The 16,133-nt window shown below is 42.2% G+C and overlaps 1 protein-coding gene and 1 non-coding gene across 2 annotated transcripts in view; one reads left to right on the top strand and one right to left on the bottom strand.

Moving 5' to 3' along the window:
* LOC120959474 (Krueppel-like factor luna) overlaps positions 1 to 16,133 on the top strand; it is a 145,287-nt gene that overhangs the window by 76,344 nt on the left and 52,810 nt on the right. Inside the window, exon 3 of the mRNA XM_040382892.2 lies at positions 14,375 to 14,435. Coding sequence (XP_040238826.2) covers positions 14,375 to 14,435 — 61 coding nt within the window. The remainder of the gene's footprint in view (positions 1 to 14,374; positions 14,436 to 16,133) is intronic.
* On the bottom strand, positions 2,058 to 2,251 carry LOC120960269 (U2 spliceosomal RNA). The gene has a single exon (XR_005752324.2). It is a non-coding gene; the product is annotated as a U2 spliceosomal RNA (small nuclear RNA).

Below are 16,133 nucleotides of genomic sequence, written 5' to 3'. Positions count from 1 at the left end.
TCAAAACTATTTGTATCGTATACAAAAGACTTCTTCTCTCACGAAACTACAAACACTAGCGATTGCTGCATGTTTCATTTCCTGATAGGTTGTTTGGCTGGGTGCAGAAATGGCGATGGAGTCAATTAGGCGTTTAGATAGATGATACCAAATTTCCTCTACAGCAGTCCACCACTGTCGTCGAGGTTGGGAACTTGGATTTTCAACGGTAATATGAATGCTCAAACCAGCAGCTAAAAGAGCGCTTAATTAACTAACGAATTGCAACTAGCTCACGAAAAACCGAACCAATTTGCCAGGAATGATTAATTTGTTCTTGTTCACATCCCGTTTCCCATCTTTAACACTCCCATCGGAAGCCGTCAAGTTACGCCTTTATTCGTGCAACAGTTAGCGGATAACGTTGGCCACCGGACACTTCATTGTTCCGTTTTATTTGTTTTTACTTTTTAGCGATTCACTCATTAACAGCATGATGTGATGTGTTTGGTGGAATGAAAATAGGATTGTTCTATCAGATTGGCAGTTGGTTGTCTGGGTCAAGTCAATTAGGTTTCTGTTGAACCATTGGTTGGTTCCATTGTATAGAGCCCTCAAGATTTCTAGAGAGTATAGGAAGTATATGTATTGTGTATCATTTGGTTTTCTATGCATCGTAATAAAACATAATAATTTAACGACTATAAAAGTAACATTTTTTATACATTAAAAAACATTTTTTATGACATGACAAGTACAGGCAATGTAATGTAATGATCTAAAACCAACCTCATAGTACTCATTTGGTATAACAAGTTTATTGCGTGTTAGGTCTGCTCCAGCTACCATGTGTGATTATTCGTCACATATATGATAGGTTTATAAAAATAATAATAGGATAGCCAGTTCTGTGTATGGAAGGCTTGGTCGCTTCGGGATTTGAACGCATGACCGGCATGGTATGACTACTGCTTAACGATTGATTAACCGGGATAAAATGATTAATTTTATCGTTCACGATTTGTACATAACTCTATACTAATACAATTTACGAAGGCATTTTACTTCGTACATGTTCGAATACATGTTTATTTATGTTATTACCACAGTTTGAAACACATAAAAAGCTTTTGATTCACACGTTAACAACGCTATCAACGCGTTAAACCCAACAACTTGCTCACAAAAATCAAAAACCTCTTCTATTTTAATGATCAAATTCTACCATGCAATTTATTTGAATGTAAAGATATTATTTACAAAATTTAAATATTCAAAATATGTCCGCAGTCTAATTTCTTCTAACGGCTACAGCGTATGTGAAACCTTATAAATGTTCCAAAAACTTTTGTAAACGAGATCTTTATTTGTTCTAAGAGACCACATGTCTATAAAAATGTTAAGGGATCATTTGTTAAATACAGCCGTATCGTTTTTTTTTTAATTCTTATACTGTGAACGCAGTTGCCCATAAAAATTATTTAAAATAATTTCAGAATGATTTTATACCCGGTATTGGTCTGCAAACGCGTCCGAAAGTGTTCTTGCAAAAAATAAAAATAAAAAGAAACACATCCTTTTCCAATAAATAATTCTTCATAATTTTTTTTGAAATTTTAGATTCAGGATAGTTACACAAAAAAAGAAAACAACATCTTAAAAAGGATATCTTTTTCAATATATATATACCAATATTTAGGTACCACGCAGATGGATCGTCAGTCAAGTTCTTGCTGCGGTGAGACGATCCATTCTAGGCTAGAACCTATGCCGGGCATGTTACTGAGTTTTTTAGTTGATACTGTAACACGAGACACGAACGTGTACTTTGCAGTTGACATGCTATAAAATTTAAGAATCATCTTTTTAAATTATTCATGTTATCATAATGTATATTATGATTGCACATTGCTATAAATCATAATCTTTAAATCACTTTTAATGATCATAGTTCACGTACATGCTTATTATCGAATTAAGCATTGTGATCTTAAACAATCAAATCCATCGTGAAGGATTGATTTTAATCATTAAGGATTAATAATCCCTATTTTTATAGTCAGTTAGTGATTTTTGAGAATAGTTGGGCCGATCCCGGCGGTACTGCAATACCGGGCCAACCCGTGGCGGATGTGGAGCAAGCCCCGTACGATCCGCCTCTTTCCAAAAATCAGTTTAACATTTGTCGTCTCCCTATGGGAGAGCTATCAGATGTTAAGCTGATAAGAACAGATACTACACTTTGATCTTAGCCTTTAGGCCGAGAAGCGATACCTGTACAAACGATTTCTACTTCACCGCACTCTACGCACCCATGCTGCCCTAGCGATGTCTAACGAAAACCTTCTAATATGTTATGCTCTGCTTTCGGTTTCGTTCCTCCTCCGTTCCTTCGCCACGCCAGCCGGTCGGATTACGGTTCGTGTAGGGGAAGTTTGGTTGTACGCATGCTTTCACGCTCGTTCATAACGATTAAAAATTATTATGATAGGAATTCTTTTCGTGAAACAGCTGTTTTTTGTACTGACTTATAATTAGTTTTTACAATCCATCAATTTTTGAATCAAATTTTATTAGATACAACGTAGAATAATTCTTTTGATCCATAGTTTAAACGAGAAAACAAAAGAAAAATAATACAATCCTTTAAAATCATTTTTTTAATATAAGATTCACTAGTAATCCTATGTGCAACATTTGTATTTATATTATTCAAACGTTTATTAAAAACTATGCAAAAAATAAATAAACATTTCGCTTTTCCATTCCCATTAAAACTTTTACATTTAGCAACGGGTGCAAAATGTTGAGCCATAAAATCACCTTAAAACATTTGCAAGTCCAAATGGCACCCGAAACGACGGTGCGAACCGAAACGCTATCGATTGCGCTGGGTAGCAAAAAAAGAATCAAACACAGTCTACCTTAACCTTATGCCACCTGTACTCAGCAGACACATCTGCTATGCCATGCCATGCGAATGCAGAATGAAAACAAAATTTGCTAAATTCTTCACAAAATTCACGTTCAGCTCATATGTATTTGACCCTTCTTCTTCTCAAACTGGGAAGCGTACGGAAGGTTCTATCAAATCAGGTTTCATAGTATGTTGTCTTTTTTCATAGTCATAGTCATAGTTTCATCTTCTTCCTTGGTAACAGTGCGAACCATACTAGTCGCAGATTGACTTCTTCTGCCCAAGGCGACACGGACTGGTGTCAAGAGTCAACCGATTGACCTCGACTTCTTTTCGCACAACGACTCCCTCTAGTCCGTCGCTTTGCGGGAAGATGTCCAAAAACGTGAATCTGCCCCTGGCAGCCTTAAAAAAACGGGCACATTCTTCGCACCACCCATCGACCTTCCCTGCTTGTAAAGGAGACGAAAAAGGCTAAAGAAGAGCAACCGACAGCCATCTCCGACCCACATCACTCTCAGCACAGTAAGATAGAGGTCGTTCGGGTTGTGTTTTAGCGGGGTTGAATTTACTGTTTGATCGTTTCCTACCCTACACAGACCGATCTTTTCCTCGCCTGAGAGATTCGCTCGATTTTTTATTTGTTTAATTTATTGCCAAAACCCATAAACCGGCTCCGCTAATGAGTAAGGCTTGCGATGACTCTCTAAACGCACCATCGCCCGCCCTACATCAACCACCCGCTTGAGCTAACAAACTCTGAATGTGCGCTAAGAAAGCGGGTTTCCAAGCGGCAGGGGTAGCGTGGACATGGATCTTCTCGCCAGCGATCTGGAAACAATCGTCCACGAACGCCACGAACCTTACTAACCAACAAAAACACACTCTCTCAACCCCATCAAAACCTCGTATTGTCATCAGCATTTAACATTTCCCCTCTTATCTACGCAGGGAAAACCCAAGCGAAACTCCCAATCAGGTTTTATAGTAACTTCCACAACCTAACCCATACTAACTATCGAATAAGGTATGGGTGGGAGAAAAACGTTGGTACCAAGTTAGCAAACAGAGGCGTTATCTGCGTTATTCTTCGCTCGTCTTCATGTTATTGGGCGCAATTTTGTGCTTCGACCTTGGCGAATCGCTCAATTTTCCTTACGCCATTTTACCAATTATCATTGATGACAGTTGATTGAATCTTGAGTTATCATTCCAGTAGTAGTTCGCTGAAATGAAACAGTGTTTTTTCTCCCGTTTAGATGGTGAAAAGTTTTGAGCTTTGAATTATTTTACAATTACTGAAAACGTAGCAATGGTTTCAATCGTCATTGTAATGATTCCCACCTTTTTTAAATGAGTGACGTAGAACTAAGGGAAGTATACTTAGTTTGAAATATACTTATTATAATATTATTACTATAATATTAAACATAATTCAAACATAGATACGAATTCGCGAAATGATGCTGCCTTCGATTATTTATTTATTTATTTGTATCTTAAAATACCTTCTAATATACCTTAATATTACTTTTCTTATACAGATTATATGACTTTACCTAATTGCTAAAAAGAAACTATGAAAATATACTTAAAATGTGTTAAACAACTTAATGTGCTTGCTTAAAACCTTTAGTAAATATGTTTTGGAAAGGATTTATAACTGTTGTCAAGGCAGGAAAGGCCGAAAAGCACACTTATAGTTAATGTGCGGATATTTAATTTCAACCATTTTATGTTTGGAATGACCTAAGCCAGTTTTATTGTCATTATTATTTTTTAACCAATTGAAATATTTTGATCAGTGTTTTAAGATTTTTATTTATTATTTTTCTTACGTTGTTATATTATTCGTATAAAGCTTTTTTCCCAAACAAAAGGGAATATTCAATGAAAATTATTTAGCAAAATTGGCAGTTCATAAATTTAATCTAGCTGCTATAGCTAGACAATTACTAACCCATATCGTACGGTTTTATGATAACACCTACATATCATCGAATGACATCAAGTTCTGGTAATGCAAACTGGTCTGAAGAAGAATTGGTTATCAACATCTGGCAAAATATAAATATCCATTATATATTCTGTCTCGAGACACGTTGTCTTCTTCAAAATCAGGGATCAACAAAGTCCGAATCATGGGCCTAATACGACCCGCGAAACAGATTGGCTGTAACCAGATATTAAACCAACTTGTGTTCGGTGAGATATTCACTACGTTCGTTTGTTTTAAAAATCTCTAAATATAAAAGAAAAAATGCTCCATTTAGGATACTAGCCCAGAAAAAAAACATTTATTCGGCTCAGCTCTTGACAAATTCACCGACTCCTGATCTAAGCCATGGAAATCAATCTAATAATCAATCTAATCACAACTGCTTCCACTATTTGATTCCATGGATACATTGTTCAACAAACACCCGACGTATCGAGCTTTCATCAATATGAAAATGGCTTGCGTGATTGGAAAAGTGGGGAAATGATCACTTTGATTCAATTTAAACCTAATTTAATCCTAAACCTACCCTTTCCTGGTATTGATTCAGTTTACACGAGAGCTAGTAGTGGTCGTTGACATGTTGAGTGTTTTTACACGTTTCTATGTTATTCCCTATGATCTTCTCTACTAGCAATGATTGTTAATTCAACGTCAATGAAGATGGCAGCTTCTGTAACTATCCCACTTGAGAGTAAGCACTAAACTAAAGACAATGTAATATTTTTTTTAATTTTTACCACTGTTCACACAAATCAACAGTAATTTACGCTTTTAGAAATCGACAAACATTAACATGCTTCAACATTAGCCTGGCCTTTAACGAATATCATAGATCACAATTACCGAGGATAATGTATTTAATTATTATGTGATTAAATTTAATTTGTAAATGTTTTACAAAAATAATCTCATTATATAGGAGGTTAAAGTTTTTACATATTTTAAATTTCATGCGTTTGTGGTGCATTTCGAGCAGTGTTCTTTTATTCTTTTCCTCTTTTGAATGTTATAAATCTTTGTTTGGTTTTATTATATTGTTTAGTCAATAGATATCTTCATTACTCAAGCAATATTTTATAGAAACTTTGCTGATACATTGTAATGAATTATACGCTATCCAGATTCCTCCCTGAACACGAAAGAAACGATCCAAAGATGACAAGTGAATAATTTCTCAGTTAGTCGCCAAAAACCTAGTCGTGCTTACGGATGTTTTAAATTTCATTCCGAAACCGCCATTTATCGTCGTGGCGGGAAAGTGAGCTAGAAGCTTTCGCCAAGCTAGGGCAATTCTTCACATTTTGAAAATGTCCTGATTATCATATACATTTGCAAATGAATGTGCTAAAAATAAAATCGAAACATTATACACCTTCTCCGGTGCTCGTGTCCCGACGAGCTGCCACAAAAGGTAGCCCGCGATTAACCGTAAATCTTTGAGTGTCAGTATCTGATGACCGATACTTTATACGTGGAAGGCTGTTTCCAGGCAAGGTCTTTCAATGCTGAGCGGAAGACCTTGACAACCGATCGGGGTGTAGCACTCGGGAGTTGAAAGCAATCTTTCCGCACACCCGATCGGCCTGTTCATGTTCCACTCTTAGGGTGGGTCTGATGGGACGCTATAACCCGTGGCGTCCATAATAATGTCATCGAGCTGCTCAATTGGGAGCACGTCCGAAAGGCAGATGCAAAAGCTACCATGACTAAAGCCAAAAAGAGCCAACCATTTGCATCAGCGAAATGGGCTACATCCGCACCTTAACGGGCCTACCTACCGTGTCCATATGGGATTGGCGGACGGTTGATCCGCTATCGAAAGCGGAACCATAAACACACGCGCAGACCCAACCCAATCTTTATAGGACCTCTATGGTGGTTCGGTTTTCGCAGTGCATAAATTATTGGCAGTTGTAAGCTACAACTTATATCCAAGAACGGTATCCTGAACGGGGTTGTGAATGAAATCCATGCCGTGGTTGTTTGTGGATAGCGCGCATAGGTAAGCTCTGATTTCTTGACCTTTCTGTAGCTCGCTTGTTGGTAGAACATATTGAAAGAAACGAAAAAAGGTCATAAATAAATCTGAAGAAATGTTACTTCCGACGCCAATTTCGATATCTCACACATCGCCATCGCTTGCCTGTGATTGTCAAAGATAGTACAGCAGCACATCGAAATACATACACACAGACGCGTGAAGATTTGAACTGAAACGATCCTAAGAGCAACGCAACAACATGATGTCGGGATAAAGTATCGCAACAAGCTGATAGTGCCGCATTGCTAAACAAAACCGCAGCCACAAAACCTGTCCGATTGCAAGATCCAGCGCTAACCTATCGCAAGGTCAGTCCCGATATAAAAATACTACGAAACGGTCCGAAAGCCACGACACGATAAACTCGATTACACTTGACCGTCCTATGACACTCCCGCGTAGTGTAAGCGAACGGCGTAAGGCCGTTCGAAATGCAAATCCCACCAGCCACCTTGCCCGATGCCGTAACGCGGCAGACCCATTCCTAACGCTCCCAATCGCCGAATGTCAAGTGATTTGTTTGACATTCTATATCTATCTCCCGGGGATAAGAAAAGTAAACCTCGGTCACCAAAGCGACAACTTGTTGCGCCCGGACAAGCCGATGGAAGGCCGCGCTCGCTGTTAAGGGCTGCTCAACACCTCGGCACGGGGGGACACCCGCGAGAGAGCAGTAGGGTACGGCTTATCTGACCCGGGAGCCGTTCTAATCTAGAGGGCTGTATCGTGCAAACACGGCCGGACAGGGAGGTACGAGAGGGAGAGGTTGTAATTAAAATCAATCGATTACCGGTATTGTAGTTTGGTGCCCTTCTTGGCCCCCTTCTTGGTAGCTATAGCCAACGGAGGTGGATCGGCAAGGTGAGCTCCCACCGGGCTACGCTATTAATTATCATAAACTATCGCACGACAGATACACAAAAACGACCCCGTCGGGCATTGGACAGGCTGGCATACGTGGTTTTATTTCTTCCAACCGGTACGGCTTGCGTTACCGGTACGCTTATTAACTCGTTGCAGAACATTGTGGTGCCTTCGCCTGGTTCATTCGGTTCTTCCTAACTATCCCGCGGAATCTTTGCACTTTGCCTGCAGGCTAGCAAATTTGATTCTGGATCATGTCCCTTGGAACAGGAGCAGGTGACTTCTATTATAAAGTCGCTCGACCCTTACTCGAGATACAGATAGCCCGGCGGTCTACCTTGTCTGGGCGCCTGCTGGACCGCAGCGGCGGAACTCTAAGTCTGCATAACCCCGTCCCCTACTAATACCACTACTACTACTTCACCATCCACTTATACTTCCCCTTAATCTCCAGCAGTCGGTGAGGTCGGCCAAGCCAGCACACCATAAAGAACAAGATTAATGGTCCGCTGAATGGTCGCGGAGATTTATAGCAGCGACAAGTGAAACCAGCTGTCAAACACATACGGCGATCGCAATCGCCACACGCTGTACAGTTCCTGATCTTGATCGGTTCTTCGCCTTCACCTCGCCCATGGTAGCTGGTGGGCTAATTCCGACGTCTACATTCGGGAGGAGAGTCACACACCGTACGGTAGGCGCGCTCTCCACGGCGAGCTCACGGTTACCGGCTTCTGGACACACAGTACCGCTTTAGTGCACGCTGGGTTCCCCGAGGTACTCGTACCATTTCCAAAACGTATTCCGCATGACGCAAGTGTGTTTGCGAGAGCTTACTTACACCGACGTACACAGAATCCGACGCTTTCAGCAGATTAGCAGTAAGCGATACCGGGCATCGCTTAGATCGCTCGTTGAGGCTTTCGAGCTCTGCGGTGGCAGAATTAGTGCCAACTCCCAAGGTTAGGCTACGGCACCCTTCGGAATTAGATCAGTCTCGGTTTCGAAAGATCTTGAGCGGTAGAACGGTGTTCATGGCTGCAGCATTGCAATAGGGAAACAATGAACTTCTTTCAATCCTGAACCCAATCCCGTTCGATCTAATCTCGACTGGTGGCTCAGTTAGGTGTAAATCATCAACAATGAATCAAACAACAGGCACTTCTTTATTGACACCAGGGGGTATTTTTTGGAAATGACGTTAACCATATCCGCATACATGAGTAACGATACACTAATATAATACAATAAATGTGCTACCAGAAGTAGAATAATCATTTATTGTAGAATAGTAATTAATTGTTTCTATTCATTATTACCGATCAACCTGCACAACAAAGTGTTACTTTTTTTCTGCTCTGTTGCTATTTCCTGACAACACTTCTCCAAACCGCTCTAATTAGAATTCACGTTTGACACAAACGCTTACCTAAACGTGGATTGGCTCACTCTACACCCGTACAAGACTTTACCCGTTCTAAACGTTAACGACTGGGAAAGACCGAATATATGCTGGTGGTACGATCTACAGACGCTAACTCAGAACCATATGAACCTGTCAGTCAGTCATGGGCCCTCGCCTTCAATGTCGTGGCCTTCCCGCTAACTATGCTGATTGTATGTGTGTGTGTGTCTGTGCGCAAGCCCGCATCTGACACCGTTTGGGAGGGGGATTCTCGGCTAGATATAATTGGTGCTCGGGCTAGTGTGCATTACTCACCCCGGAAAGGATATCACACCGGGACCGTACGAAGCAGCAAGGGGGTGCATTATCGTTTATGACAGGCAGGTCGGCATCACCTGACACCGCACCAGTCCCACCGCCAATTTCCCCCAATTCTACCTGGTGGCGTTTCCGCGAGGGTAAAAGTATGTTGCGCGCACCGTGATTAACCGTTTGCCGCGTATGATGGATTAGGTCGCTTTAAAAAAAGATATATGCACGAAGAAGAGAAGAACAGAGAGATAAAGAGAGAGAGAGAGTATTGTAGAGGTAGTAAAATCAACTTTTCTCCTCATACTGTACATTGTGAATGCAACCATCACCATCAAACTACTCGAACGCTCCTCGTCGACTTCGACTGCGTTGGGTTGGGTGACGGGGCATAATTTACGGCAATGACAGAGGTGCCTCATTAGGTGCAGGCTCCATTTCGATTCTTTTACTTTGCCTACCCGTTGCCCGTTGGGTAGATCGGTGTAAATGTGCATGGAAATGACCGCCCAGGTTGGCCCGTTACCAGCAGTGCCGTGATCACTTGAATGGACGCTCGCGCTATGCGGCGGCTTTGCACTTAGCTACACCAAGCATGCAGTTTGTAGACAATCAGCTCCTTGAACACGCTGTTTAAGTAGCCGCGTAATTTACGGACAAACAATTTAGCAGCAAACAATGTTCCCTTGGACAGCGCGACGAGCGACTGGGGCGCTTCCTGCTACGGTTCTACATGATCTTAATTCGACGTGCCAACGGCGATGAATGAAGAACGTTGGCATAACAAGTAAAGTGTAGTTTAGGTGAATTTTGGCAATATGCTGAGATGGGAAATAAATTATAAGCTCAAATCACTTTTTTTAACAATCTCTTATACAAAGCGTTACTGTTGATGTACGACTTGCTCGTTATTTTATCGGTGAAAAGTTCTTTGTTTTAATCATGTGTCGGCTGATTTTGAGATCAAAAATGATCATAATTATCATATGATATTTCAATACAGTCAATAACGAATATACGAAGAAGAAATGTTATATCACAATACCGAGAAAACAATCATACAAGCACATTTTTCGATTAATTCTACCCATCTTGAGCAACAAAAAAAAAAAAAGATCTAGTTTCATTTCATTTGTGTTAAGCGTCCCACTTATCGCCCCAATTGTGTCATCATGTTATCAAGAGAAGATAAAATACAACTCTAATCTCACCAACCAAAACCCGCGATGGCAACCATTCAGGCATATCCATTTGCTGTCTCTTGTCTAGCCCCTGTCGAAAACGGCGCCAAACCTAACGCACATGCCCCATGGCACATTCTTCTTATGTATATCATTTTGTCCACCAAAAACAAATGCCAGCCAATTTTATCACAACCGCTGCGCCTTGGCCATTCAGTGGCGTTTTTTCCCACCTTGAATCGGTGTCTCCTATGGACGGATTCAAAGCACTCCTCGCAAAAGAGCTGGCGGTTTTGTGCGAGCTTCAGCGCAGACCGTTTCCTTTTTCGGGTAAAGATGTATGCATATCTTTGTGCAGATATCGAACACCGGTTCACATCACAATGGATTTGAAAAGAAACCACCCCTGCCAAAGCACAATATGAAACCAAATCCTACCGCCAAGAAAGGTGCGCTCCCTTTATATCTCAGACTCCTGGCTGGGTGGTCCACGGCGGCCACTCGCGCACACTTTTGCACACGTGAGCTTCATCTTCGGCGTAAACCTGGCGGCCGTACAAACTGTAGTAAAAGTCACGGCTAATGATGAATCGTACCGGACCATCTAGCGCACTTGAGTGGGGGATTCAAATGTTTTCTTTATGGCACGAAGTTTGCAGACTGTTTTGTAGAAAACAGTCTCTCTTTTTTTTTTTTCTTTCTCTCTCTACGTTTACAGTTCCTCGGTAGCGCATCTGCCCGAGGGGACTAATCGTAAGCTTCCTACACTTAGGGACACTGTCTTATGTTGCACGGCGACACAAGCAATTAACATACTTCATCCGGGAGAGTGGACAGTTACTCGCGAAGTTCGTAAAAGTGATATTCATTTGTTACAGAAAGAGTAGCTAAAGTTGTACAACAATTTAATACTAACACATTTGTTCAGTTGAGTCTATGACGATATATTCGCTGTTAGAAAATAAAGCTTTTTATTATTTCATAACATATTCTCCAAGTATTATTGTGACGATTTCCTTTCAAAATGATATTGTTCACATTCTCTCGACAAACCAAATTTTCCCACAGTAACAAAAACACAACAAACCTGATCGATACCGAACAACAGGATGCGCAACCGATTTCCAAATGCCCTTCGACCTTTTCTGCCGATACGCTTGTACCATGCCCACAATCACTAATGAATCGCGCATCGCGATTCTCCATCCAAATGTTGTGCCTTTCTAAAAGAAAAGAAAACTCCAGACTCCACTAGCAACACGGACAAAATAGTAGAATGGGCTCATCAAACCAAACTCATGTTCCCTTCATTATCTCACAAATGGGCAAATACATACCAACACATACACACACACTCACACACGCACACAATCGATGCAACTTCCCAGCGGGCCAACGCCTCAGCCGAGTGCGATTGCACATGCATCCTAAAATTCACCTCTACCCCTACCGAACCAATTCCTCCTCCGAACAAATGCAATCAGCTGTACATTCGATCACGCCCGTCGTTGCATTCAGCGATTGCAATCGAAAGGTGCATCGGTGCAAACTGCATGCCGATAGTACGGCTAAGGCGGGAGTCATGGCAGACAAGCAAGAGGAAGGATGCACGGCTCCTAAACAAACAGTACTACCCGGGCACACGCGGGGTTCGACTTTCCACTGCGCGCGATGCTCGGGTTTTGGAGCGTCGCAAAAGGTGCGCTTCAGCGTGGATGGCAAAAAGAGAGCCACAGAGACACAGCCGCAAACGAGCGCGCAGCGGAAAGAGAAGCATGAAGCGTGAAAAAGATCGATCGTGGAAGAAGCATCCACCGTGAAGCGCATGATCGCATGATTCCGGGCGCCCGCGTCTTCGGGGTGGAGATGCTGGGCAAGAGCTCATAAATGAGCCGGTAAATAATTCTCCCACGCTCGTCCAACACGATATTTCAATTCCCCTCCCAGCACATGACCCCTCCCCCCCCCCCCCCCCTGGTCCCATTGCGCCGTGCTACACCCAGGCAGCCCAAAACGGATCGCACCCTCGCATTCGTTCGATCTTCGTGCCGCGCCATCCTTTTTCGCCATCCGTTATTATTATTATTATTAGTAGACACTGCGGCTGTGTTCTTTTTTCTTTATGTAATAGATGCTAAAATGCGATTTAAGTTCAAATTCAACGGTAGTATGCAACGGTGGTGGTAATGGTGGCGGTGGAGGAGGGGGGTGATCTTCTCTCCGACGAGCGACGTCATTCAAAAGATTGGGAGCACTACAACACAAAAAACGCCCGAACCCAACCCGGATCCGGGGAGCGTAACGGGGAGGGACTTTTTGAAAGGGCACAAGGCTGGCTTGCAAGTTCACCATTCTCTACACCTCGGGCAGACTGGGTGATCGGTGGTGGGCTAGACCTAGATCAAACCCTTTTCCTAGCGATCGGTAATGGTGGTGGTGCTGCGGATCGAGGTGACGAACGAGCGCCATGGAACAGTGCTGCGAGGAGTTGCACAAGATTCGTTTTCTACACACAAACACATTTTGGAAGATGTTCTCCACACGAATGCCGTGACGGAGTCGCATGCTTGCGCACCGTCTAAAAAGGGAAGGTGGAATCGAAGGCGGAAGCTTGATCATGGGACCATTTATTGTACGGCGTCATTCTCTGCTGGCCTAAAGTAAGAGCATTTGAGAGGATCGTGGCATCATACAACGCCCTACACGGTGAGCTCGAAATGCCGTCCAAAGTGTGGGGCGGAGAATCATTTCTGCCAGATCACTGGGGCGTGGTGGGGTGTGGGCTAAAAAGTAGCCCATAAGAGCCCATCCCTGTGTGTTGTCGTCTTGAGAAAAGGTTACTTTTGCTACTTACACATTACCCAATGTGGAAGCTTTCTGGGCGTCCTCACGCGATGATGGGGCAGGTCCGGATCCTGCGTCTGACCTGGCCCGGCTCACTTAGCGCCGCCTCAATTCGTGTGAACCAGAATGTAAAGAACTCGAAAAAGAAAAAAAATCCCCCCGATGTGACGAACTTGAGCCCCCGTTAGTCTCAGCTAAACCCTTCTACCCCGCGCTGTACAGAGAGAGGATGAACTGAACGAACTGTACGAACGGTTACGTCCCGGGAGCCGCGATGTATCCAGTTTTCCTCCTTCCCTAGATTAGTGTTCACTTCACTCCGCCAATCCATGGGACCTGTAACGATGGTCCACACATATATGTGTGTTTAGCTAAGCCTCCCGCTTACCGTCAGACCATCGATCGATTCTGAGGTCCGTTTCGTGGGCCCCCAGACAGCACGAACAGTCTGAAAACGGCGAGATTTTTGTGGAACGCGAGATAGGGTCGCGATGGAAAAGTGCTCGATAATTGGGTTGTTCCCACGCACCGTTACGAACCGTTGCGAACGGTTGAGGTGAACTTCAAGTCAACGTTGCGTCTGGAATATGAGACGAAGGAATCTGTAAGCAGCGCAAGAGCAGTGTCTGAGAACTTGTCAACTGGGTGTGTCAATATGCATCTAGAAAATGCAATGATTGATTTGCGGGGAAGACAATTGCACAAATTCGTATTAAAAACATCATGTTAATTCACACGCCTATTCCGTGGATGCAAATTCACGCGACCCTGTTCAGTACAATTAATGCAATGCAAACGTTGTCTAAACTACCACTTTTTCTCCCCCCAACAGGCAGAGGGCCCACCAGTCCAGCTAGAGCCCGTCGATCTCAGCGTTCGCTCCCCGCCAAAAGGTAAGTCTGCACGCACGATTCACATTCGCCTGGTCACGTTTTTGTCTGTTTGTCTCTTTCCCTACGACTCTTAAGAGTCATGCACAATTTTTCTTAAACTTTTTTTCCAACAATTAAGTTGTCGATTAAGAAAGCGTCAATTGTACCAACTAAATCTTTAAATTTGTTCACATATAATGTTTATGTTTGTAGAAAACATGGAATCCTCTTTACAAACAATAAAAAAGCTCATTAAATTCATAGAAGCCTTTTCAATCTTCCCTTGCATTGCTCATCAATTGGTGGAATATGATTATTTACAATTCAAAAGTTACAGATTGTTAGTTATTGTGTTAAATCCATACACTGAGTCTATCAGTGGCTAATAAGGCTAATCAATCAATAATCAATTGGCTTTTCCAAAGCGCCAATTTATCTTTTTTTATTCTATTTATTACGAATACACGGCCAGATCAACAAATATTTATATGTTTATTTCCTTGCTAAATAATGGTTTAAATAGAAATCTGTATAACTACACTGCTTTCTAAAACGTATTTTAAATACAATGTTTATGTAAAACAGATAGATATAATAAAAAAGCGCAATGTGATGGATTGCAAAAAGAATGGGCCAACTGCTCGGCAGTGCCCGAGTGATATGGAAGCGTTCTGAACAATGTAATTTTAATCCGAAGCTAAGCTAACTTGTATAATTACAATTTCAACTAATTTCGTATGGCGGTAGAATCTCGTGTCACAGATGACATCAATCGTGCGTACGGCCCGTCGCCGTGCAGCGAGAGATCACCGATGACACAGAAGAAAGACTACCATTAGAGTTGTGACGCATGCCACTGGACAGATCTGCAAACTAAACTGTTTTTGGCGATCAATGTTCAGTTATCGTGCCATCACATACGAAGACACACACCTCCGAGAAACTTCTGCATGCTGTTTGCTATTATATACCACGCTAACTTCAACCGAGTTCTAGCGATGTATAAAAATAGTCTTCCATCTCATTCACGCACACACCAAACACCGATACTGCGAGTGCGCATGCTGTCATGCTACGCACTTTTCCCTTCGTCGCTTTTGTGTTCTATTTTTAGCATCCCTTCCAAACGGTCTGCGGCAGAACCTTATAACAGTCGACTGCGTTAGAGCGGGGATGCAAAAGGCCGCAAGTTTAAAGCAGGAGAGAGAATGAGAGAGCAACAGCTATGGTGTATTTTCTTTCGCTCTGTCTGTAACAATGTGCTTTCTGGTTAAAAACGTCCTACAAAAGATGCTGTTAAATTGGTGATTTTGCGAATTTTTCAGTTGAATTAGGAACGAACAATGTTAACAGCTCCATATAGTCAGACAGAGTAATAAGAGACTCTAAAGCCGTTGTTCAGCCTTATTTTGCCGTTTAGGAATTCGAATCTTAATATTAACCCGTTCAGCTGTTTGGCCGAGTGCGACTCGGGCTGTGTTTTTGTTCTCCGTTTCTATTTAATCGTCGCGTGAGGGAAGGGGGAGGGAGTTAAAACAATGATAATGACACATTTTGCACATCATCTTTTGTGTAAAGCAACGGTTTGCAGAATGGGCCAACATTATTTTCTTTTCGTAACTTTCTGTCATTACTTCATAATGGGTTTGTGCATTTTTTTTAAATTGTGGGACTGTCAAAGGGTTAAAGCACCTTCGATTTAAATTCAGAGGAACAGGA

The sequence above is a fragment of the Anopheles coluzzii genome, chromosome 3, assembly GCF_943734685.1.
Source record: "Anopheles coluzzii chromosome 3, AcolN3, whole genome shotgun sequence".
Classification (NCBI taxonomy): domain Eukaryota; kingdom Metazoa; phylum Arthropoda; class Insecta; order Diptera; family Culicidae; genus Anopheles; species Anopheles coluzzii.
The sequence above is the reverse complement of the archived record's forward strand: the minus strand, read 5'-3'. Positions and strand labels throughout refer to the sequence as shown.